General features: G+C 51.2%; 1 protein-coding gene across 1 annotated transcript in view; it reads right to left on the bottom strand.

Moving 5' to 3' along the window:
* The window catches only part of ACSS1 (acyl-CoA synthetase short chain family member 1), a 56,825-nt gene extending 35,173 nt beyond the window's left edge, over window positions 1-21,652 (bottom strand). The window contains exons 1-2 of the mRNA XM_070419804.1: window positions 21,231-21,652; window positions 8,233-8,329 (exon numbers count right to left, since the gene is read on the bottom strand). Of these exons, the coding sequence (XP_070275905.1) occupies window positions 8,233-8,329; window positions 21,231-21,549 (416 nt within the window). The 5' untranslated portion in view covers window positions 21,550-21,652. The remainder of the gene's footprint in view (window positions 1-8,232; window positions 8,330-21,230) is intronic.
* Window positions 21,653-24,776: the final 3,124 nt, after the last annotated feature.

Genomic DNA, 24,776 nt, shown 5'->3' with positions numbered 1-24,776 from the left:
CGCCTACAACAAGTATACATCGTGACCGTGGCCCACCCTGGTGGAAGCACTTAGTTACAGGTAAAGCCTGGAGCCTGGTAGTTAGAACAGAACTTGAACAGCTGTGGTGCACAAAGGAGGGTTCAGAGGTCCTCGTCACTTGCACCGGGAGGAGGGATGACCAGGCCCCACCCAAGAGCCTGGGACTGGAGCAGGTACAGGCCCAGTCCCCACGCTGCAACAATCAACCACCCAGGCATCAGCTGGAATTGGGTCCACAAACCCACCCTGCCTGCAACTGCCATGGCACTCTCTCCACATCCAGGCCAGCCTCCCAGGGGTGCATCCGCCACCTCAGATGCCTCACATCCAGGCGTGCAGGTGCCTCAGGTTGCACCAGGTAGCTGCGTGCAGGAGCAGTTGCATGGTGGGCTGCTGTCTTGCTGCCACCCAGTGTGATCAGGAGATGCTGCGCTTTTCCTGGAGAGGTTCCACTGACTGCAAGAGGCAACTGAGCCAGCAATAATCGTGGTTTCCTGACCCTTAGACCAAAGCCATAACAATGTGTTTGAAAGCTCAGCAGTGTCTGTGGGTCTCGTGAGTGCATTCTGATTGCCCCAGAGGCAAGGGCTGGAGTCTGCCAGAGGCTGCTCCTTGGTGGGTTTGTAAGCACCTGCTATAAATTCTGTTTCTGCTTAAAAGAGTGGCAGTGACTTCCCTTTTCTGCAACTAAATCCTGACAAATACTGTCTCGCCATGTGACCAGAGATGCATTTGCACATGCGAATCCCCAGGCCCCACCAGGAGATCCTGGCTCAGGGCCCAAGCAGGGTCTGGGTGTTGTGTTGTTAGAAACCTCCCAGGAGACTCAGGCACATCTGAGCTGGATCACACTGCTTTAGATCCTGCCGAATGGACACGTCACTCAAGCTCTGGCATGTTTGGAGACCACGGGGAACTTCTGAAAACGTTTGCATCAGCGAGACCCTTACACCCTTTACTAAATTCCGTGCCCACACTGCATAAACTCGGTCAAGGCCGCCTTCCAAGAAGCAGCAGCAGGGGCAGAGGGACTGTGGCCGCCCAGACAGGGAGCATGCCGATCCTCTCATCTGCCAGTGGCCCAGAAACCTCGCTCCAAATTTCTAAGGGGAAGTTTAACTGGGCTTGTTGACAGGAAATGGTCAAGCCTCTCACCCACCCCAACTCCCTGCTGTTGCCACAGCAGATGGGGTCCAAGACAGCCACAGGGAGGGCCAGGAGAAAGAATGGCGAGGAGCGAGAGACAGGGACAGCACCTGTCCCGAGGAGCATGAAGCACCCACCCATTGTCCCTTCCTCTGGTGCCCACAGTGATGCCCCCTTGCCACCAAAGCACCCCGAGGTCTGCAATGCCACTCGAGCATGTGTGCTTTCTCCCTGTCCCACTGTAACACCAGGACTCCACAGCCCAGACTCCTCCTTACACTAGGCCTTGTCCCTCCTCCCAGCGACCTGGAGCCCCTGGTACTGGTGAGTCCCCTCCTTCCGAGCTGGTATTAACACTTCATGTGTGTCTGCTTCTCCTGGGGGGCTGGGGGGGGGGGTAGAGAAGAGGGGAGGGCAACATCTGGAACACATTGCCCTGATCAGGAAAGGGCATTTTATCTGCACACAGCAGAGTTCAGGCTCTGCACACAGGCCTTGCAGCCTGTCACCAAGCTAGTGCTCCTTGGGACTCAGGTTCCTCGCACAGCCAAAGAGCCAGGCAAGGCTGAGGTCAAACTCTACCTCTGACCCTTCCAGCTGGGTGAGCTTGAGATTTCCTGAAGCTCGTTGGTCGTCAGGCCCTGGGCTTTAAAACCAAGGGCCACCATGAATATGAACTAAGATCATCAGTGTGAGCTCCTACTCCATTGACCAGGGGCTGCCCCCAGGCCAATGGGTCATCCATGACTACATGAGGACAAAGGGCTGGGGTGCTTTATCCCCAGCCTGGCTGCGAGATTTTTACTGCCACCTTCCCCAGATTCATTCCTGGTGGCCCTGGTCCCGGGCAGGTCCTGATGGGGACCAGGCACAGGACATGGTGGTGTGACCCACATTGAGGCCCACAGCACAGCTAACCCCACTGTCTTGAGCCTCCAGAAGCAGAGGGAACACACAAACAGGAACAACAGAGCACTGTCCTGGAAGCTTAGCTCCCAGTGCCAGCTGCAGCACAGCCTGTGCCCTTCCCCACCCACCCCGGAGCACAGGCAACCCACCCGCCACCCCCACCCCAAAGGCTGGCACTAGCACTCCCAGAGTCTGTGTTCTCCCCTCACCAGGCTGTGCACCTTCACCTTCCACAGCCCAACCCCTCCTAATGGAAGAAGGGGGTTCACAGAAGTAAGGACCCAGTTCTAAGGGATGTGTGCTCCCCCAAGTAAACCTCTCCACTGCGCTCAGAAAGTCCCTCAAGGAGGTCTCCCAGGATGAGCAGATAGACTCTCTCTGTGTGGGCCATTCTAAAATATGAACCTCCAGGGGCCTTAGCTTGCCCAAAAGAGGGACAAGGAAAAATAAGTGGTCATGTTCAGAAAGGTTCAAAACACTTCCACTTCAACACCAGGAGCCAAAGTACTAAGGACAGTCTTTAAAACCAGCACGATCCAAGGAACACCGGGTTTCTACGGAATCCTGGTAGTCAGCTTGCAGATTCCTCTTGGGCTAGAAGCTGGGACACCACCACACGGACGGAAGCCACTGGCTTCTCTGCCCTACCCAGGGGAGCCCATTGAACACACCAACTTTGACCTGTGTGACAAGTGACCAATCACCACACCCATCAACCTCATTATGCCAGTGTATGATCCTCCCCTCAATTGCCCCAATATTTTAATAAAGGATCTGCTTACTGAAGTAATTATTTGGGGGTGAGAAGAAGAGCAAGGTGCAAGGGTCAGGCACAGGAGAAGGTGGAGGGGAAGCCTGTTAGCTGACGTGACTGTTCTCCTGAGTTGAAGTCCTCACCCTGGGAATGCAGCCCTATCCTCCCAGCTCCAGCAGCCATAGGGCTACCCTGTCCCCTCCCCATTGTCAAATCTGAAATCCTCTGCTGACCTCCCTTCAACTGGCCCCAACCTACAGCTGGGCCAGGGGCCCATGATGAGAGCTGGGCATTGGTGCTGCTCCAGGAAGCACCAATGGTGCTTTTTATTGATTTCAGAGGTTTCTTCGGTCCCTCATCCTCCCAGATACTGTTCTGGGCTTTGATCCCCCATGTCCTGCTAACACTCAGCCACCTAGTGGAGGAGAAGTGTGTTTCCATTTTCCAGATGAGAAAACTGAGGGTCAGAAAGCTGGAGTGATTTGCTTAAGGCCACACACACAGCTAGGGGACGGAGCGCGTGGAACACAGGCCTCCCATCTCCACCCATGCTGGCTGCCTCACCCAACAGTGTGCTCACATATCACTACCCACCCTGTCTCCACCATCACGCCTCCTCTTCCTCTGCCTCCCAAAACCCAACCCTCCACAGGACTTCCCCAGAGCCTTCTCAATCATGGCGAGACTTCCTGCTTCCTTCCCCTGCTGCCCACAAGAACCGGCCCCTTCTGTGACCTGAATAAGTGGTCAAGTTTGAAGACACCCAGGAAGGTCACAAACAAGCCTCTGGGGGAGGTGCTCTAGGCTGCAAGCCCGTCCGCTCCCTCTGCCCATGTGCGCTGGTCTAGCCCCAGGGCCAGGCCCCATCTTATATTCCTGGGCCCTCCCCGCATTAGGCACTGGGCTGCATCAAGTCTCGATGGTACCCAATGCCTGGCCGGGCACCTGAGCTCTGAGGCAGGCGGGGTGCAGGAGGGCCCTACGCTCCCCCGGCTCCTCACTGTGGAGAGGCCCTCCCCAATAAAAGGCCCTGATGGAACAACCACAGAAACCCTCCTCTCCAGGGGCAGTGAAAACTACACCCAGTTCCACAGGGAGGAGGCGGGGGGGGGGGGGGGGGGGGGGGGGGGAGCGGGGGGGAGGATGCGGCGGGAGGGGCACAAACACAAGAGACGCCTGCCCTTCCTGGAGCAGCACCGATGCCCAGTTCTGCTACTCTGTTGAAGCAGGGGGTCCTCCGGGGGTGAGGACGACGGAGCCCAACACGCTGGGGCGTCTGCATGCACGACTCCGGGGACCACGTTCAGAGACACAGATCCAAGTTTATTGGGGAAGTACAGCCATATATAAAGGGGTAAGCAGCCAATGCAATAGGGACACGCTTGCTATGTTATCCAATGGGTGTGAGGGTCGGGGCTAAGAGTAGGTGGCTCCTGGAGATTTGTCAGGCGGGCATTGCCACTTCCTGGTGTGCCAAGGAAGTCTGTTCGCTGGAGTGTACTCACAGCGTTGCTTCGGCCGCAGCACTGAGATAGATCTCCTGAGCTCTTCCCACACTCTGTGTTTTACAGCACTGGGCATGACACCATGCGCTGCCCCACACCCACTAGCGTTGGAACAGGACTGGTCTCTAATCCCTGTGTGACACATGAGGATGCTGTGGTCCACAGTGTTAAAACCTGTTACAGCTCTTAATTACAAGGGTCACATCTGGACTCGGGTTCAAGTTCAGAGCCCTCTTTAAAGAACCTCCGGCTGCCCTGGCTGGTTTGACTCAGGGGATAGAGCATTGGCCTGCAGATTGAAGGGTCCCAGGTTCGATTCCGGTCACATGCCTGGGTTGCAGGCTCGATTCCCAGTGGGGGGGGCATGCAGGAGGCAGCCAATCAATGGTCTCTCTCATCATTGATGCTTCTCTCTCTCTCTCCCTCTCCCTGCCTCTCTGAAATCAATAAAAATATATTAAAAAAATAAAAATAAAGAACCTCAGGCAAAAGCTTTGGTAAATACTCTCAGTGTGGCACCCGCAGCCTGCTCTCTCCTGTTGCTGGGCACCCACACACACACCATGGGTCTGAATCTACATGAGACCCCACCACCACTGTCCTGAAGGAAAGGGATCTGTGCTTCTCCACATCCCCATCCCCCAGGGCCTCTGAAATCTGCCAACCAGAAGTACAGGTGAACGACAATCCTGTAAAATAGGCACAGGCTGGAGAGCTCCTGTGGACAGCCCCGGGCAGTACAAGAGGGGTTTGCAGTCCTGCTGGTTCATAGGCGAGAACAGCATCCTCGGGCCATTTCTGAACAACATCTTAAACTGGGCTGGGTGGCCCTCAGGCCCTGGCTCCAGCCTCAGGTCACAGGCTGCCCTCTTTCCTGGGAGATGGAGAGATGTGTGCGGACTATTCCAAGTCGATCCCTGCCAAGCAATCCCTGTGGGAGGCAACCAATAGATGTCTCTCTCACATCTCTCTCCCCCCTTCCACTCTCTCTCTAAAAAAAAAAAAAAAAAAAAAAGGGAAAAATATCCTTGGGTGAGGATTAACAACAACAACAAAAACATACTTGGAGAATGGAGAATGAGCCTGTTTAAAATGTATATGTGCAAGCACATGTGCATACACACACCCCCGTGGGCATGTACGTATATGTGTGTCTGCCTACACATATGGAAAACAGTGGCAATTCTTGTGAGTGGGATAAAGGTGTTGCCAATAGTTATTGGGGCAGGAGCTGTTGGATTGTTAACAAACTCTACAATGATTCTTCAGAAATGTGCCTCATCCAAAAAATTCAGCAGACCCAGGAGTGAGAGGCTTCGGGCACCTGAGGAATGAGACCTACTGCCACCAGCTACTGCCACCGGCAACCCCAAGGTGTTTCCATAAAGGGCTCAGGCTATGAATCTATAACTTGATCTTTGGACTTGTGGCCATCCTGGGGCATCTGGGTACCACCACGGGGAACACCTAACAGGACAGCACTTTATTTTAGTGGCAGTTTTTACGCTGGCAAAACAGCCATCACCAGTGTCTAGGTGGCTTTACTCCGAGGGGACAGAAAGAAAATCTTGTGTCAAAAATGACCAGGAAAACAATAACCCAAGGCTCTCAAACACTAGCTGCACTTCGAGACAACCTGTACGTACACTTTTCTTTTTAGTCAAAGAGTAAATAGTAATAGCCATCCGGTGCTAAGATGCCTAAGGTATGTAAAGCTGTTCTGGGCTAAACCTCCACATTTGGGGAGAGAGAAGAGTTGGCCGCCTGCCCAAGATTCCTTTGGTGAAGTGGAACTAAAGTTATCCTCAGCTTGAACACGCTGGCTGCGGTCCTGAAAATTCCCCGAGGTTTACAATTAACCACACATCTCCAAAGGCCGGCCTGAGCCCAGCTCTCAGACTGTCCAACGCTGCTGAACACCCACTCGGTGTGTGCACAGGCGATGCCCAGCAAGGAGTTGTGACCCATCGCCCACCCGCCCCCTGCCCCGGGATCCAGCCATGCCCGAGGCAGCGACGGAAGGAATTCAGCCTGTGGCTGAACCACTTTATCTCAGCATCCAGACGGTAGGCTCCTCCACCCCCACCCACAGAGCCTTGCTCTTTTTACTAACGAATCACACATCATTCCAGTTGGGCCAATCATGGTAAAGAACAGTGGAGCCGGTCTGTCTATTGGAGCAGTGCTCCCTCATCTCTCATGTGCACAGGTGTCCTGGGGCCTGCCTCAGTTGTCTGATGGGGCCTGAGGTTTATCTGTTTAGGCTCTCGGCTCGGCTGGTGGGAGACAGGTCGATGCAGAGGCTGGAAAGGCCATGAGAGGCTGTGGCCGCTGAGGGTCTTGGCAAAAACAGGAGAGGACCGTAGGGCAGTGCCCACTGGAAGCTGCAGCAGATTAACACACGTCAGTGTGCTGCACCCAAAAGTCAACCTGAGTAGTTTTATCATCTTTGGTGAATTTTACCACCTTTGGTGATAAATCCCAAGTTCAAACAACAAACAGGAAACTAGAGGTGCCAGGTGCTCTCCCCTGCCCGCTCAGTCACCTGAGTGGCAGGAGAGGAACTGCTGTTCTCAGGCCCCTGGGTCTGGACCTGCTTCTCTGACTCTTCCTCCCACCACATTCCCTCATCCCATCACCCCAGTCACAGGCACCTTCTTTCTGTTCCCGGGGACCTACGAGAGTAAGGACCCCAGGATTCTGAATTGGCCTGGGAAGTTCTTACCCCATTCTTCTCATGGCTGCTGCTTGTTTTTAAAAAATATGTTTATTGCTTTCAGAGAGGAAGGGAGAGGGAGAGAGAGATAGAAACATCAACGATGAGAGAGAATCATCGGTCGGCTGCCTCCTGCATGCCCCCGACTGGGGATCGAGCCCGCAACCCGAGCATGTGCCCTGACCAGGAATCAAACCATGACCTACTGAGCCATGCCAGTCGGGCATGGCTGCTTCTTCTCATCAACAGACCTCAGCTTAAATGTCACCTCCTCAGACACGCACCACCACGCTGCTCTGTGCTTGGGGACTGTGTGGTACAGTGGCACACGATGAAACGTGCTGAATGGTTGCACATAAAAAGCTGTAAGACACCCACTGGGAGCATCATCGTGCTCGTGACTCCTTGAGGGGAATGGGGGTGGTTGTGAAGGACACACAACTTAGTGTCTGAGAAAGTACTGTACAGGGAACCCGAGGGACCTCAAGGCTTTTGCAAAAGGAGACTTACCCCCGGGGAAAGGAGACCCAGTGCCCTGCAGTGACGGACAAAGACCCCAGGCAAGGCTGTCCCCACAGGAGGCAGCTCGGTCAGGAGGCCAGTACTCTTCGTAGACAGCGGGTTTGTTCAAAGTCCTCAACACACACACAATATCCAGGAGGGTGCGTGACACTTAGAATATGTGAAGAATTTAAGGAGTCAACAAATATAAATGCCAGGTGTATCCCCTCTTTAAAAGACTTGATTTTATTTTTGGTCCCACTCTGACAAGCGCACTGAGAGTAATTATAATAAGTATGTCAGCGTGTGTTTCATTCAGCTCGCGTTCAATGCTCACTTTTCCTGGGATGCGAGACCATACCCAATGTTCCTTCATATTCAGACAACCAGGATGCCTGCCCAGGACCAGACACACACTCACAGAGCTGTGCCAACAGCCTCCCAGTGCCCTGAACATCCATCATCGTTGTTCCCAAAGAACCAGTTCCTTCTATGGGAATCTGAAGACAATGAGTATTGCCAAGTGAACAGGAAAGCCAGGCCTCCTCCAAACTGGGCAATTCTGGAAAACAGTTCAGCAGAGGCACCTGGCGCCAGCGTCTACAGCAGACACAGAGGCCCAGGAGACCCGTGGGGGGTGGGGGGCACCAAGATGCCCGCTGTCAGGGAGCACACAGTACCTGTAGGTGATCCTCACTTCAGTTCCGGGTTCGTCTCGCTCCCAGATCAAAGCAACACTCTCCGGGGACTTATGAACATGCCGATCCAAGCAGTTGACTGCACAAAAACAGGTTAACAAACATTAGACTCAGTTATCTTAGAGTTTGAATGCGGCGGGGGGGGGGGGGGGGGGGGGGGCAGTCTGGTTCGCTGTGACCTGCACTACTCTCTGATGAGGTGGACCCTTCCCTCATCAAAGGGGAGGTTTCTACTTCCTTGCAAGGAGAAGGGTATTGTCAGAGCCTGGAAAAACAAGACAATAACTACCCAAATATGATCTCACAGGTTTAGGGTGAGCCCCGGTGGACAATCTGATGCAGGTACTTCACACCAGTAGTCTCAAGCCCAGCCACACATTGGTGTGACCTGGGCCTCCTCCAGGGACCCTGACCCAATTGACTTTGTGGTTTCGAGGCTCCCTGGGTGGTGCTAATGTGCAGCTGGGGCTGAGCGCCACAGCCTGAGCTGTTGGAAAGAATATTTCATGCAAATAGGATGCTCCTGATGCAATACAAGGTTCATGCCAGGGGCTCTCGCGTGTGGTAGAGATGCACACAGTCCAGGCCAAGGAGCCAAATTCCTTCTCAGGTATCCAGCCAGCACCCTAAAACCTAAAACCAGCCTCTGCTCCAAGGAGTGTTGCAATGATGGGGAAATGCAAAGCTGGTTTTCCGGAAGGCTCCCCTCCACCCCCCTTCTTACTCAAGCTCAGGTCACATGACTTCCCATAAAAAGAAGAGGTCAGTTCTTCCGGTGTACTGTAAACTGAAGATTAGTAAAATCATGTTCATTTGCTGACATCCTGTTCAAGGTGAGCTTAACTGTGGCTGGTAATGCCAGCCTTCGAAGCCGGCCTTTCATCACTCACCTCCCCGTCAGCAGGGGAAATGAACATCACACATAGCTGTTGGGGGTAGCAGCCATCTGCCCACCTGCTCTTCAGGTCACCCCAATGTCCAGACATATAAATTTGTGTGTTTTTCTCTTCAGGGCAGTTACTTATCTTCTTCAAATCAATCTCCTCCTACATAACTGGGAGCTGCATTATCTATTATCTCTAACTCAAGAGGCCATGACCAGAAACAAATGAATACTGAACGTTATATAAATACAAGGTTCTATATTGCCAACTGATAAATACCATACTATGAGTTAGAGACTTTTAAATGGGATAACCGTTCTGACAAAAGTTATGGGAGATACCAAAAGATCATATGATTCCTATAGTTCTTGAGAGGGTGAACTCACATGAAAATATTACATAGTTTTGTGTGTGTGTGTGAATTACATTTTTCCCTCTTGGGTTATTTTATTCTTATAATAAAAAAATCATTTCAATTTCCTGGCTCATAACAGGATATAAATTATACGTCAAAAAATTTTAAATATGAGGTAGATATCAAGGAAAAAGTTGCTAATACTACTTACTGATGCAGAAAAGTTATTTGAATTATTAGAAAAGTAGAAGAGAAAACATGCCCCCTCCCCCCAAAAAAAAACAGAAAAGAGGAAAAACAAGATGAGAAACTAAGAAGAAGGGGCTTGGTGGTAGAACCTGGATTTATACAATAAGCCCAAATCAATATGTGTGTGTGTGTGTGAGAGAGAGAGAGAGAGAGAGAGAGAGAGAGAGAGAGAGAGGATGGTCTGAAGTTCATAAATCAAAATTTCCCACTAAAGCTAGGGATCTCTGACTTCTCTTGAACAATCAGCAGATGAGGACACACTCTCCCCTGGGAGCTAAGGTGGGAGCCACGCCTCAGCCGGTGCATCCTGTCCCCCCTCCACTGCCTGGCCCTGATGGAGTGGGAAGCAGTGACCCTAAACAGGTCATGACAAGCCTTGGATGCTCAGCTCCTTGAACTGAGGACAGATGCTGAGAAAGGGCCGGAGGGGAAACAGGGTGAGTTAAAGCTGCGCACTGAGCAGGAGTCCGGCAGCAGGGCGCTGCTTCCATGTGTACATGAGTGTTTGTTGGACCCTGGCTGCTCCAGGCATCCCAGATGCAATCCCTTAACCCCACCCAGATCAGTGCTGAGAAGACTCCAGGTGACAGGTGTGCACTCTTATCCGAGAAATCTGCTCCAACACACTTTCTCCCGCCCTGAGATGGACCTTCTGAGTCACCCTGGAAAGTGGCCAGCTCAGATACAGCTTAGGAAACAGTCTACCCAAGGCCGAGCCAGGAAGCAATAGGAAGGGCCTCGAAACACAAGTAACACCTTACCTGGGGTTCATGTACCCACATCACCTGCTCCCACAGCAGCCAGGGTGCCAACACATGACAGCCCAACTTCGAACCTAGACCCTCAGTGCCACGGAGCCAAGCAGGAAGGCAGAGGTGCAGAAGGTGGAGGGGAAAGACTTGCCCCATGATAGACAGCACCCAGAATGTTGCTGGCTGGCCAGCAAGACCAGCGCTGTGGCCACCTCTTCCCAGGGCTGACAAACAGCAGGAATTCAGGCAGGTAGGCACTGAGCCCAGGTGCAGTGTCCCTAGGTACCTTCCTTGAACATGGGAGGTGCTGGACAAGTGGCCACCAAGACCGAGTGATCGACCTCTCCCTATGGCAGTGCCGATTCTGGTGAGCACCTTCCAGCCTCGGGACCTTTACATGGCTCTTCCTTTCTGTGGCACACACTCCCTCACCTACTGCCCACTCTCCTGCAGGTCCCGACCTACACATTCTCACTGTCTCAGTGAGCACTTCACGTCCCGGGGACCTCTAACTCGCTTGAGGCTTTTGCACATGCTGTCCCTCTGTGGGCAGGGGCCAGATGTCCTGTTCATATTTTCACACATGCAGCCTAAGCCAGAGCACAGAGCAGAGAAGCACCTCAGCTCCGGATGGTGGACAGACCATTCAAGTCCTTGAGCCAAAGAACAACGATGGAGTCTAAATGGCATGAGGCTGGCCCCATGCCCAGGGGAGGGAACAGACCTCTTCCTGTCTTCATGGCTTTGTTCCTCAAGAAGTTCTCTTGTTGGACTCAGTCAGCTCTTCTAAATCCCCCAGAACCTCCAAAGGGCTTCTTAGCACACACATTATGACCCCACAACTACTGGAAGTCTGAGTGAGCAGATCTGGGCCGCCCGAGATTTCCCCTCTAACAGATCCCAGTGATGCTGTTGCTGCTGGTTCAGGCCCAGGCTCCCATAGACAGACATGCATGGCTACCTCTACACGCATTCTACTTTGTATGTGTATTCCCGATTCCAGGGGGCTTTCTTTTCCCTACGGGGACAGGAGTGATCAAAAACACTGCCAGGGAGATGAAAGGTGGAGACTGCATGCACTTTCTTCCAGCCAGGTTTACAGCCAAACTATTTGAAAACCAACTGAAGTGTAGCTGATCTGAAATAGTGTTCTTAGGTAGCACCGAAGAAGCCACGTAGAGACTGGTAAGAGGAGATGCAGAAAGGGAAAGCCCCCCTCAGGCAGGTGTGGCGGCCAACAGGCCAGACAGATATTGTCCCTGAAAAGCTCCCTTCCCTGGCTGTGTGGAGGCTCAACCCCACACAGAGATCCCCAACTCAGAGCAACAGAGACGGGAAGAGCCTGTGTAGCATTGGGCAGAGGGGTTCAGGGGGATTCTGTCCACCTGGGAGACTCGGACCGCACCTACTGTTAGCAGCCACAGCCAGACAAGTTTGCTCCAGGCTCTGACTGCTGGAGAGGTTGTGAGGCTGTGTTTGGGTCCAGTGGAGGGGTCTGCAGGCTGCACCCAGCAGTGACTTTGAGGGACCCTCTACTTTCTGGAAAGGCATTGGGCAGAGAGCCCCAGTCAGTGACTAATCTGTGTGGCTTGGGGGGAAAGGAACATCTCTTCCACATCGAGCACAGGGCCACAGCCCCTCACCCACCTGTGGAGCCACCTGGTCTGCCCTAGTCTGCTGGCTGGCGGTGCAGGGGAGCAGTGCAGGTCTGGGATTTTAGGCCCATACTACAGGGTTCGGAGCCCAATCAGAGCTGGGAATTTCTGCCCCACTTTGTGGAGACCAGCCGCCCAGATAGATCAGAGTCCTGCATGGGGCTGATTTCCTGGCCCCTCCTCCTTGCTTTGGTGGCACAGAGGAGCTGGGATTTAGGCACTGTATCCCCCAAGGAGGCTTCTGTCAGAGAGACAAACAGGGAGTGCTGAGCTCTGTGACTACACTGTGGAGTGGCAGATCCGAGCTTCCTGTGAGTTTCACCTCGCAGACCAGGAAGGAGAGGCAGTGCCCGTCCTCCACTCCTGCAGGCTGCGGACACCACTCCAACAGGAGACTGCCTGGTTCAGCCTGTGAAGTTCTGGATATCCCCGCTGGGTGAAGTTCTGTGGGGGATGGAGAGCAGCTCACAGCAGGTCATTCAAAGTGTGAGTACCCACCTGCAGGCTGGGCCCCAAGAGATCCTCAACAGGAGACTCTTGACCTATCCCACTGAGCCCAAGGCGGTACTGCAGAGGAGTCTGCAGACTGTACCTAGCCTGAGCCTGAAGTGAGACCCCAGAGGGGGAACTAGAGTTGGAGTCTCTGGCAGAGACTAAAGAGTTTGGCTTGAATTTATCAGAAACAGAGCTCAAACCACACAAGACGCCAATCCAATTAGTCACACAAAATGGCACATCCAAAGGGGAATCCTGGCAGGTTCCAGACCCTGCTGGGAATAATCCCACCTTGGGGGGCAGCCCCTGCACAGCATCTCATTCATGGTGATCAAGGTTTGCCTCGATAGACACCCAGCCCAAAAGGTTAATGACTATGCCACTGAGCCCATCAAGATACCTCGAGATGGTACCTGCCCAGCAGTTTGCATGCCAGGGGTGGGGTTGAGCCTCATATTCAGGCAGCCTGAAGGTCGATCCCACCCACAAATGGACCAACATCAATCAAGACCCAATTATAATACGAGGGCCCAAATAACTCACACAAGAGACATTCCTAGAGCACCCAGCTCAGGAGATCAAGGAGACTGAACCACTGGGTCCCACAGGACACCTACTACAGAAGGCTACCCCACGAAGACTGGTAGTCATTGCAGTCCTATCTAATACACAGAATCAAACACAAAAAGAAAGCCAAAATGAGGAGACAAAGAATCAGGCCCCAAATGAAATAATAGGAGGACTCGCCAGTAAAGGAGCTAAATGAAATGGAGGCAAGCAATTTGTCAGAAAAAGAGCTCAAAGTAACTGTTATAAGGATATTCAAATGCATAAAAAAATAACATAGAAACCATAATAAATAATAGGTCAAAAATGAAGAATGTCATATCTGAAATACAGAATAGACTGGAAAGAATAATCAGTAGGCTGAACAAAGCAGAGAGTTGGTCAATGAATTAGAAGACAAGATAGAAAATAAGTCACTCCATCCAAGCAGTAAAAGAAAGAAAGAATTAAAAAGCAAGAGGGTAGTCTAAGGATAATTTGGCACAATGTGAAATGTAACAACATCTATAGGGATACCAGAGGGAGAAGGATGTGAGCAAGTGATAGAGAACCTCTTTCCAAAATCCAGAACCCATTTTTAGAGAAAAACTCTCAGCAAAGTGGGAACAGAGGGATTATACTTGAACATAATAAAGGCCCCAAATAGCCTTAGCAATCTTGAGAAAGAAGAACAAAGTTGGAGGGATCACAATACTAGACATCAAACTATACTACAAGGCCACTGTCTTCAATACAGCCTGGTACTGGTACAAGAACAGGCATATAGATTAATGGAACAGAACAGAGACTGTTCAGAAATTGACCCATGCCATTATGACCAATTAATATTTGACAAAGGAGGCAAAAGCATACAATGGAATAAAGACAGTCTCTTCAATAAATGGTGTTGGGAAAACTGGAAAGGTACATGGAAAAAAAATGAAACTAGACCACCAACTTACACCATATACAAGAATATACTTAAAATGGATAAGCAACTTAAATATAATTTGCAAAAACATAAAAATCCAAGAAGAAAATAGGCAGCAAAATCTCAGATATTTCATGTAGCAGTATTTTTGCCAATACATCTCTTAGGGCCAGAAAAACAAAGGAAAGAATAAACAAATGCAACTACATCAAACTAAAAATGTTCTGCACAGCAAAAGAAACAATCAACAAGATGAAAAGGGAACCCACTGTATGGGATAACATATTTGCCAACAATACCTCTGATAAAGGATTAATTTCTAAAATATATAAAGAACTTGTATAACTCAACAATCCAATTAAGAAATAGGCAAAGGACCTGAATAGACACTTCTCCAAAGAGGACATAATAGATGGCCAAGAGACACATGAAAAAATGCTCAACATCACTAATCACCAGAGAGATGTAAATTAAAACTACAATGAGGTACCACCTCACACCTGTCAGAATGGCCACCAGCAACAAATCAACAAACAACAAGTGCTGGCAAGGATGTGGAGAAAAGGAAACCTAGTACCCTGCTGGTGGGAATGCAGACTGGTGCAGCCACTGTGGAGAACAGTATGGAGTTTCCTCAAAAAATTAAAAATAGAACTGCCATTTGACCCCGTGATCTCATGTCTGGGAATATATCCTAAGAATCCTGAAATACCAATCAGAAAGAATATATGCACCCCTATGTTCATAGCAGCATTATTTACAATACCTAAGATCTGGAAACAGTCCCAAGTGCCCATCAGTAAATGAGTGGATAAAAAAGCTGTGGTACATTTACACAATGGAATACTATACAGCTATAAAAATGAAGGATCTTTCTGTTACCCTGTGTAACAGCATCGATGGACCTGGAGATGATTATGCTGAGCAAAATAAGCCAGTCAGAGAAAGACAGATATCACATGATCTCACTTATATGTGGAATCTAAAGAAAAAAGTAAACTGGTGAACAAAATAGGCCCGGAGGTATGGATGCCCAAATGCCCCCCAGTAGATGAGTGGGTAAAAAAGCTGTGGTACATTTCCAGAATAAATACTACCTGGCTGTAAAAAAGAAGGAACTCTTATCCTGGCAGGTGCTGCTCAGTGGTTAAAGCTTTGGCCCGCACACAGAAGGGTTATGGGTTTGATTCCCAGTCAAGGGCACATACCTGGGTTGCAGATTCTTTCTTCAGCCCCCGGTTGGAATGTGTGGGAAGCATTTGTCTCTCACATCGATGTTTTTCTCTTTCTCTCCCTCTCCCTTCCTCTCTCTCTAAAAATCAATGGGAAAAATATCCTCAGGTGAGGATTAACAAAAAAATATATAGAAGAAACTTTTCCCTTTGCAACAGCATGGTGAACCTGGATATTAATATGCTAAGCAAAATAAGCCAGCCAAAGAAGGATAAATACCATATGAACTCAGTAATATATATAACCTAATGAACAAAATAAACTGATGAACAAAATGGGTTTAGAGGAGGCACGGATACATGAAATAGACTGACAGATCTCAGAAGGGAAGGTGGGGAAGGGGATGGGAAAATATTAACCAAAGTACATTTATGCATATACGCACAGCCCCTGGGCACAGACAATAGTGTGGTGGAGGCCTGGTGTGGGGCAGGGGCTGGTCGAGAGGGGCAAAAGCAGGGAAAATGGTGGACATCTGTAATACTGTCAACAATAAAAATAATAATAAATTAAAAAAAAAAAACACTTGCCAGCTCTGTAAGACATCTGCCCTCACCTACATCACAGGTCAAACCCACCCTCCAGACTCCATCCCTGTCCAAACACTCATTAAGCAGAGAGGACACACTTGCTATTTAATCTAAATGTCACTTTCTTAATCCAAAATGGGGGTAACAGTTCCTAACTCTGGGCAAGACAACAGGAATTAGATGCCACTGGAGAGTTTCCCGTCACAGGGTCAGATTGTGTGCAGTGTTCCCAGGGACAGGCAGTTTCTCAGCTGCCATGGTTTACACTCATTTGACATGAGCACCTAGAGAAAGCACAGTGCAGGGTCTGAGTGACAGTGGCCCTAAAACACCATGTGATCCATTGGCATTTAACATATATGGATGGTTCCTGCTATTGCTCCAACTTCAGGGAGAAAAGCAAAGAAGAAAGGGAGAGAGCAAGGATAAAGGAAGAAATTCTTACTCCTCCACATTTTAACAAGTGTCTCCACCCAGAGAACTGAGCAATGGGACAAGAAAATTCTGCTTACAAGCATTGCCAGGAAGAGTTGGGCAAGACCCTAATGCAATTTAAGGCTCAGCTCAAACCCCACCTCCTAACTCAGATTTCCCAGCAATGATCTCTCTTTCTCTCCATCACGCAGTGGCCCACACCATTTAACACTTAGTTATTCTGCCCAGTGCTCCCATTCTGGGACACAATGCTGGCTCTGCTAAACTCCCCTCAGTCTAATTCACAAGGTCCCTAAGATTCACATATCATGTGGGCTGACATCATAATTCTTCCCTTAGCATCTGTAAATGCCTTGAGGAAGTTACCCTAGAGTGGATTTGCTCATTTACTGATCTATGATTCACGTCCTCATGAGAATGCACTCTGTGGCACTGGGGCATTTTCTGCACTGCTCATCACTGTACATGAGTTGGAATCTTTATTTCCACATCTGTACAATGGGACCACCAACCACTTCACACTGCTGTCATGACAGTGAGATGAGAAGAGGCTCCATCATGTTCACCTCAAGGCAAGTCTACCATTGAGCCTAACATGGCTCTGCAAATAGTTCAGCAAATGACTGCTGATGACTCATAGGTTTGGGTTTTTGTTTTTTGTCTTTTAAAAAAAGAGGTTATAATATCCATTATAAAGATGGCACACGCTTATGCAGGAATTTTCAAGAACTCCTGTCAGTTGTTTAAATACATCCTTCCCCTCCCCAACTTGAAGTAAACCCACACACAGAAATTCTATTTTAATCAAAAGAAACAAGGGAGCTAATATTCACAAAAGGATTCACAATGGGTTTTCTTTAAATAGAAACTCTCCCTGGCACAAGGGAAGATATTACATCAGTCACAAAAATCGTATCTGCCAACTTTCCAGAAGCATCTGCCCTTTAAAACTACAGGCCTCTGAAAACTACAGAGAATTCAGTCCCTTCTGGAGGACCTTTCTCCTAAGACCTGGGGTCACATTTTCATTTCAAGTTCCTTGGAAGACCTTAGACAAGTTACTTCAATTGCTAAGAAATAAGCAAAGCACCAGGACTATAGTGCCTTGCGATTGTCAGTGTATTCACCTTCTAAATGATTGGAGGCGAGTCATAAAGAAAAGAAAAGTGCCGAAACCGGTTTGGCTCAGTGGATAGAGCGTCGGCCTGCGGACTGAGGGGTCCCGGGTTCGGTTCCGGTCAGGGGCATGTACCTGGGTTGCGGGCACATCCCCAATAGGAGATGTGCAGGAGGCAGCTGATCGATGTTTCTCTCTCATCGATGTTTCTAATTCTCTATCTCTCTCCCTTCCTCTCTGTAAAAAATCAATAAAATATATTAAAAAAAAAGAAAAGAAAAGTATAGCAAAGTGGTTCCCATTGCTGCAACGAATGTCCCCAAAAGCATCCAGAAGTCTGTGTTCAATGCTTGGTTAAAAATAGTTTCTCTATACCCTTGCTTGAAAGTAAGAATACACACACTTAAAAAAAAAAAAATCAGACTCAGAATTTGGTATTTAGAAGAGAGAGTACAGTTGTGTGTTTTGAAAGCAACATACACAATTACCCTCCAGTTCTGCATCTGCACCTTCCTGACATCTTGAGTCTATACACCACAGAGCAAAACTTCAGTTGAGCCGTGTGGAGGACAGAGCCAAATTTCAAAGTCTGGGAAGAACCCTTTTTAGATCTTTGGAGCCCTGCTGACCACCTGCACACCCTCCTGACCCATTTCCAGCCTCATCCAGACTGATTGGATGCAAGCGTGTGTGGTCCTGTTCAGAGGAAATACAGCACTCTCAGCAGCACTGCTGAAGGTCAGGCTCAATGTCACAGCCCCCTAGCCACCCCCAGCGCCCCTACTACCACAGGACTCATTAATTAATAACAAAGGCCAGTGGTTGGATGTGAGTAAAGACTGTGCAGAGAACTTTATAAGTGTTTTCTCATTTAATGCTAACAACTGCCCTAGGTGTCCCCAGGCCATCCACTTCGGGTCAGAAGAAACCTAGCAGCTTCTGCTATAGTGTCTGTGACCTCTGGTCGATGTCCCCTGGGCCCTGTGTAAGTGGTTTAGGACACATTTACAGCTTAGCCAGCCGGAGTCCTCCCAGTCAAGGCTCCAGACTTGTGATGACAGCCTCAGACACAGATCAATGGGGAGCAGAAGCAAGCCATGCCCATGGGGCCCTGTCCAAAGTCCTGACCCACAGAGTGGTGAGAGTCCTAAAACTCTTGGGGGCAGTTGGATAAGCAACAATAGTAACTAGAACAGAATTCAGACTGTCTTACTGTACAGACAAGGAGATCCGTGTAGAGAACAGTAAGGGGAAAGCAAGGAGGCAGACGCAGGTGGAATTCTCAAGACATACCCAGAACCACTAAGCTGTACTGCACCACCCATCTGCCATTTCTGTTTGTTTGCTAGAGTCATCTCCAGGACACTAATCCCAATTCTGCCCATTTGAAGTGTCTTGTCTGCCCTACTTTGGGGCCTATAGGTCAGTGGTTCTCAACCTTGTATGTCCCTCAGGAGCACCCGGAGAGCTTATAAACACAAATGGCAGAGCGCCACCCTCAGGGTTTTGGATTCCGGGGTCTCGGATAAGGCCGGAGAACTTGCATGTCTAATAAAATTCCCAGGTGCTGCTAGTCTGGGGACCACAGTTTGAGAATTAGTGGTCCAGATGTTCCTGAAGGGGTCGTGGGAGTTTCAAAAGTGATACTCCTTTGGAATAAGCCATCATTACAATGAGACAGACCAGCCCAAAGCATACCCACCATTCCACAACTCTCTAGGGGGCTCCCAGAGCAGCTATGGCCTGGCCTGGTCTTTTTCATACCATCGCCTCTGTGGTTTGCAGGCACTGTCAACGGGCAGAGATATTCCTGACAGATGAGAGGGTGGACATACACATTCAAGGTGAGAATGCTGCTGAAAACCTGTTTTTCCACAGGGCAGGTTCTGAAGCTCAATTTCTGGTAAAAATAAGTGAAGGGAAAAGAGGCACTTCTGCTGGCCAACCACAGGTTGAGCCTGACTGAGTGGGGCTCAAGAGGCCCTTCCTGCCTGTCCCATGAGGTCCATCCCCAGTGACTGATCTGGGAGTGAGAGGCTACAAGTGTGCATGAGCCAACCCTGACCATCCCCAGTGGCCTCGGGCCTCCACAGCCCCAGTCGCTTGCACAAGAGATGCACATTACATGTTCTGCTCTCTCCTGCAAGTGGCTCTCCTCTCTTCAAGGGTAACTCTGCAAACCTGAGGGTTTGTTTTGTGCTTCTTTTACCCACTAGTTCAAGGACACTTGCTGCTGACTCAATTATAAAGAAAACACTTATCTCGTAAGTGATTCATTTTAATTAAACCATCAAAGTCGTATACAAAATGGGGGGGGGGGGCGGGGAATCTGGCCCAAAGTTCTTCCCTAAGTTTCTTTGTTTGAAAAATAACTGCAAGAGCCCTAGCTGGTTTGGCTCAGTGGACAGAGTGTTGGCCTGCAGACCAAAGGGTCCCGGGTTCGATTCCGGTCAAAGGGCATGTACCTTGGTTGCAGGCTCCTCCTCGGCCCGGGCCCTGGTCAGAGTGAGTACAGGAGGCAACCAATCAATGTGTTTCTCTCATATCGATGTTTCTGTCTGCCTTTCCCTCTCTCTCCCACTCTCTCTAAAAGATCAAAGGAAAAATATCCTCAGGTGAGGATTAACAAAAATATATATTGAAAAAAAGAAAAAGAACTGCAAGACACTACCTATCATTGTATGGCTATTTGTAAATATGATAAAATTGCTATTACTTATTGATCACCAATAAGTGCTGGGCCTGTTCCACACCTCCAGCACTCTGTCCTCACAGTCAACCTACAAGCGGGCTTACTGCCCCCGGTTTACAAATGAGGCGACAGGCTCAGAGGAGAAGTCACAGGCCCAGTAAATGGTGGAGTTGTGCAAACACCAGACCCTACCCCCGAAGTTCAGGTCTTGGCCAGGACCTGACCCTGCCATTAAGATCTGCATGTCCTCCCCAGAAACATCCCCTAGACCCCACTTCCATCCTCCCTAGCCATGCAGCCCCCTGAGCACCCCAGCTGGCTGTAAATCCCCTCCTCCTCAGGCTACCCACACCCCAGTCTACCCTGCCTGGATGGCCTCCAGTTCCTGGGCCTTCTCTCCTGGCAGCCTCCCACCACCCAAATCCCAAATCTGAACTCGACAATACAGTAGTAGACTCAATCTCAGCAGATCCCAAAAGACTCAGTGGCTGGTGGTGCTGGTTTCTGGGACCTCAAACAGAACCAGATCTAAAGCAAGCCATGGGTCTTTTTGTTTAGGGGGGTGGGGAGAGGGATTTGGGAGGGGCACGGTCATCTGAAACTGAGAGCTGGGAGGCCCCGCCGTTCTGTCTTCCCTCCCACAGGCACCGCCAGGGAGCAAGGAGATAAGTGATTCCAGCTGCTGGCCCCTGGGTTTCCTCCTCCCAGGCTACGCGCCACCGCTCGGTTTGTTTACTTGGGCAACATATCTCCCCAAGCCAGTCGCCGGGCGGGCAGCTGGTGGTAACGCAGAGTACGGGGAAGTCCCGGCTCCTGTGCACCCGGCACCCACCACCCCAGCCTGCCCCGGGTGTCGCCTGCTGCTCCCCGCACTTGAGCGCCCACCATTGGAGGAGGCGGCAGGGCAGGCAGGGCCAGCAGCTGGGCGACCCGAGCTGACACCCGGGGAAGTGGGGGGACGCGGAGTGACAGCGGAGAGGGAGGCTTGGGGCCTCGGGGTCCGGAGGTGCCGGCCCACGGGCCAGCGACCCGTCCCTGACGGCTGCGCTCGGAGTCGCCTCTGGACGTCTGAGCTGGGGGCGCCCTGGTCCCCGCCGCCCACTCACCGGACACGTTGAGCTGGCCGCCCAGGAACCAGCCGATCTTGCCGCTGCTGAAGTCACAGTCCCAGACGGTGTGGAAGGGGGTGTCCCACACCAGCGTCTCGCGCGCCAGCGGCCCCCAGAAGGCGTCGGGCTGCCGCTCCGCCAGCGCTTTCAGCGCGGGGTACGAGGCGGGCTGCGCTGCCCCGGCGCAGGGGGCGCTGCCCCGGGGTCCAGAGGCCGCCCTGCGCGGCCCGATCCCTCCGCCGGGCGGCCACCCCCGAGGTCCCTGCAGGACGCTCCGGAGCAGCCGGACGCCGCAGCCCACACTGCGCGCCGCCATCTCCCCAACGCCCCAAGGCCTCTGCACCCCTAGCCAGACTCCCAGTCGGTGGGGAGGAGGGGGGTGTCGCTCTCTCCGAGGGCCCGCCCCGTCTCCGCCCTCCCGCCACCACCCACTCCTCGGACCCCTCCTGGCCTGAAGCTGCCTTCAGAGCCCCCCTTCCCCCTAGAGAAGGGACCGCGAAGGAGGAGGGAAAGCGGCCCGGGGAAGGGCGCTGGGGAGTCCCCGCCCCGGCGAGGCTGAGGGCGGACCCCTTGCCTGCGCTCCCTGCCCTCTGGGCCGGCGGCGGAGCTTTGGCCGTTTTAGTTTCAGTTTGTGTGTCGGGTTCGGAAAGCGAACTGCAGAGACACGTGCGTCCAGGCTGGGCCCGCGCCCGGGACTTCCGGGGCCGGAGCCTCATAGAACCATCCACTAACGCAGCCAAGTGCACAGGTGGGCGTGAGAACCCAAGTCAGGTCGGTTCGTATCTCAGGCTGAAGTCTGCATGGTAATCTCTGTGCTGTTCAGAGAGAACCGCCGCCCCCACGCCCCTCACGCCAGACCGGCCTGTACGTCCTCGCACACAAACTCCAGTAGCCCCCGTGGGCTCAACGGGCTGATCAGGCGCCACCGGCCAGAAGGCTGTGGGGACCGGGGGTCCATTGCTTCTTTCACCCAACTGCCTGGTTTGGAACTGTGTCGCTTGGGGGTTTTCCTCCAATTGCCTCAGTCTCCGTGGCCTGGGTTCAACCCCTGGATTTTCCAGCTCTGTGATCTTGGGCAAGTTCCTGAACTTCTCTGTGCCTCATTTTACTTCTGTAGGAAACGGGAGTAGTACCTCCCGCCCCTGCTACCGTGAAGAATAAACGAGATTGTGTGGCAAGCGTCAAAGGCCAATAGGAGTCCCCAGTTTGAGGTAGAGGGGAACTATTCAATGCAAACAGCTCAACTGTGAGACAGCACAGCTATGCAACAGCAGCACCTGCCAGCTAGACAGCTCTGCTCCCTCTCCAGACAGACATCGTTGGTGTTTCCCCTCTGGGGAAAGGAAGTCTTAAGGTGGAAAGGGACCGTGCACTCCCAGAGCCAGAGGAGAGCTGGCTTATAAACAGAAGCCCTTGCCTCTGGTCCCTGGTGCAAATGGGGACTCCAAATCCTCTCAGTTTGGTCCAAGAGGCACTGTCCTGATTGGTCAGAATGGTGCCTCCCTGATTGGTCAGTGAAGATGTTGAGGGAGTTATACCCCTGCCGATCCAATGGGAAAGGGAAAGTCTCAGTCCTATTGGTTGAAATAGGATTCCAGGAATTTCTTTAGAAAGGGCAGGATCAGAGGGCAGGAACACAGTGCAGTTCAGCTGAGTGCAGGAGGCAGAAGCTTATTGCAGGCTTCCCCCTGAAGCGCCCCCTGTGTGCAAATGGCTGCTAGGCTCTGTTTTTGTTTGTCTGATTCCAGTTAGCCACCGGGAGCCCATCTTATTAGGTATCTTCTTTCTCAGGTCCACACCTGGAATCAGCACCTGGGAGCTTCATAGGAGAGGTGGTGTTTTTCTTGTCAACCCAGGAAAGAGAGAAGAGAACTCATAGAAACTTGTCTCAGCCAGATTCCTCAATGTTTCAACGCCCAAGAAGAAAGCACATAATAAGGAAAGGCACGCACATGGGAAAGGGGGTTTTTGAAAACTGGTTGGTCGAGTTCTTTGGGTTTAGGCAAGACTCTGCCCGCTTAGCTGTGAGATTCGCAGAGGGAATGTCCCTGCCACTCCAAGGAGATTCTCCTGTCGTTTAGCCCCGGGCCACGTCGAATACCTGCTTCCTGCCACAGAAGAGAGGGTTTTAAGGCTGGAAAACCAGTGATAGTAGTTAGCACTCGACATGTGCGCTGACCTGTGCCGAGCTTGATCTGCATTTGTTTTACTTAGTTTAAAAGGTATTTAGTGCTGTCAACTCCTGCCCATCATAAACCTCTACTGGAACGAACGAGGAGACTGAGACCAAATGAATCAATTGACTTACTAAAGAGCACATGGACTGACGGGGTAGCAGCACCAACACCCAGCACCCTCTGTTCCCCCCACTCAATATCGAATCACCACTTGGCCTGAACTCTCATTTTTTTATTTTTTTAAATATGTTTTATTGATTTTTTTTTTTTTACAGAGAGGAAGGGAGAGGGATAGAGAGTTAGAAACATCGATGAGAGAGAAACGTCAATCAGCTGCCTCCTGCACACTCCCTACTGGGGATGTGCCCGCACCCAAGGTACATTCCCTTGACCAGAATCGAACCTGGGACCCTTCAGTCTGCAGGCTGACGCTCTATCCACTGAGCCAAACCGGTTAGGGCCTGAGCCCTCATTTTTAATAAAATAGACAAAATTGTAAATAGAGAAAGGTCATGACTGTGGCAGGGGGTCCCAAAGATGGCCACCAATGCTGTACCTGCTGGGTAAGTGTGTGAGAGGTGCACTCCATCAAGAGGAGGAGTGCACCTGTTCTCCACCCCCCCCCCCCCCCCCGCCCTTGAACCTGGCCTATTGGATTGTTCTGACAGAATGAGGTGGGAATGCTGCTCTGACAGCCCCAGGTTTGCGCCCTGTGAGGCCACAGCACCACCCCTGCTGTCTTGGAACCCAGCTGCCATGCTGTAAGGGAGCAGGGTCTAGCTTTCCAGAGGAAGAGGCCCTACAGAGAGAACAACGAAGAGTGCACATAGTATTGACTCTTCTTTAAATAAAGAAGTGCATAGTCCCCATTTCCTTCAGGTTGGATAAAGAAGCCACTGTATGTACATAAAACACCTCAGAACCCACCAGGTGGCACAGAATTGCTCTTCCTACAGCCCAAGTTACCAGATTTCCTCATGAGCATCACAACCTCTGAGGCCAAGGCTGTCCCTGCTGTGTCCTGGAAGCAGGTCTCCCTGAACTAGAACAAGGTGGAGCCACCCACCCCTGCCCTAGCCATGCCCACCAGCTGTGTCCGGTGGGGTCTGGATAGTTCTGGGAGAACAGCAGGCTACACTGATCACATTTCCTCCCCAGGAAGCCCCCCTTAGCCTTAACGTGAGCAGGGCCCTCCAGCCCTGAAAGCTGCAGAGTTAGGAAGGACTGGGGAGGTTTTCTGCAGGAACCTTATATCTCAGACCTGAAGGAGCCTTATATCCCAGACCTGAGGTTTAACTGGAGATGGTGGTACAGCCACAATTGCTGACCCTCACAATCCTGAGAGATAGATGCTTTGATCATCACT

Source organism: Myotis yumanensis, unplaced genomic scaffold, assembly GCF_028538775.1.
Source record: "Myotis yumanensis isolate MYYU_CA2020_CCGP unplaced genomic scaffold, mMyoYum1.0.hap1 SCAF_7, whole genome shotgun sequence".
NCBI classification, from domain to species: Eukaryota; Metazoa; Chordata; class Mammalia; order Chiroptera; family Vespertilionidae; genus Myotis; species Myotis yumanensis.
The sequence above is the reverse complement of the archived record's forward strand: the minus strand, read 5'-3'. Positions and strand labels throughout refer to the sequence as shown.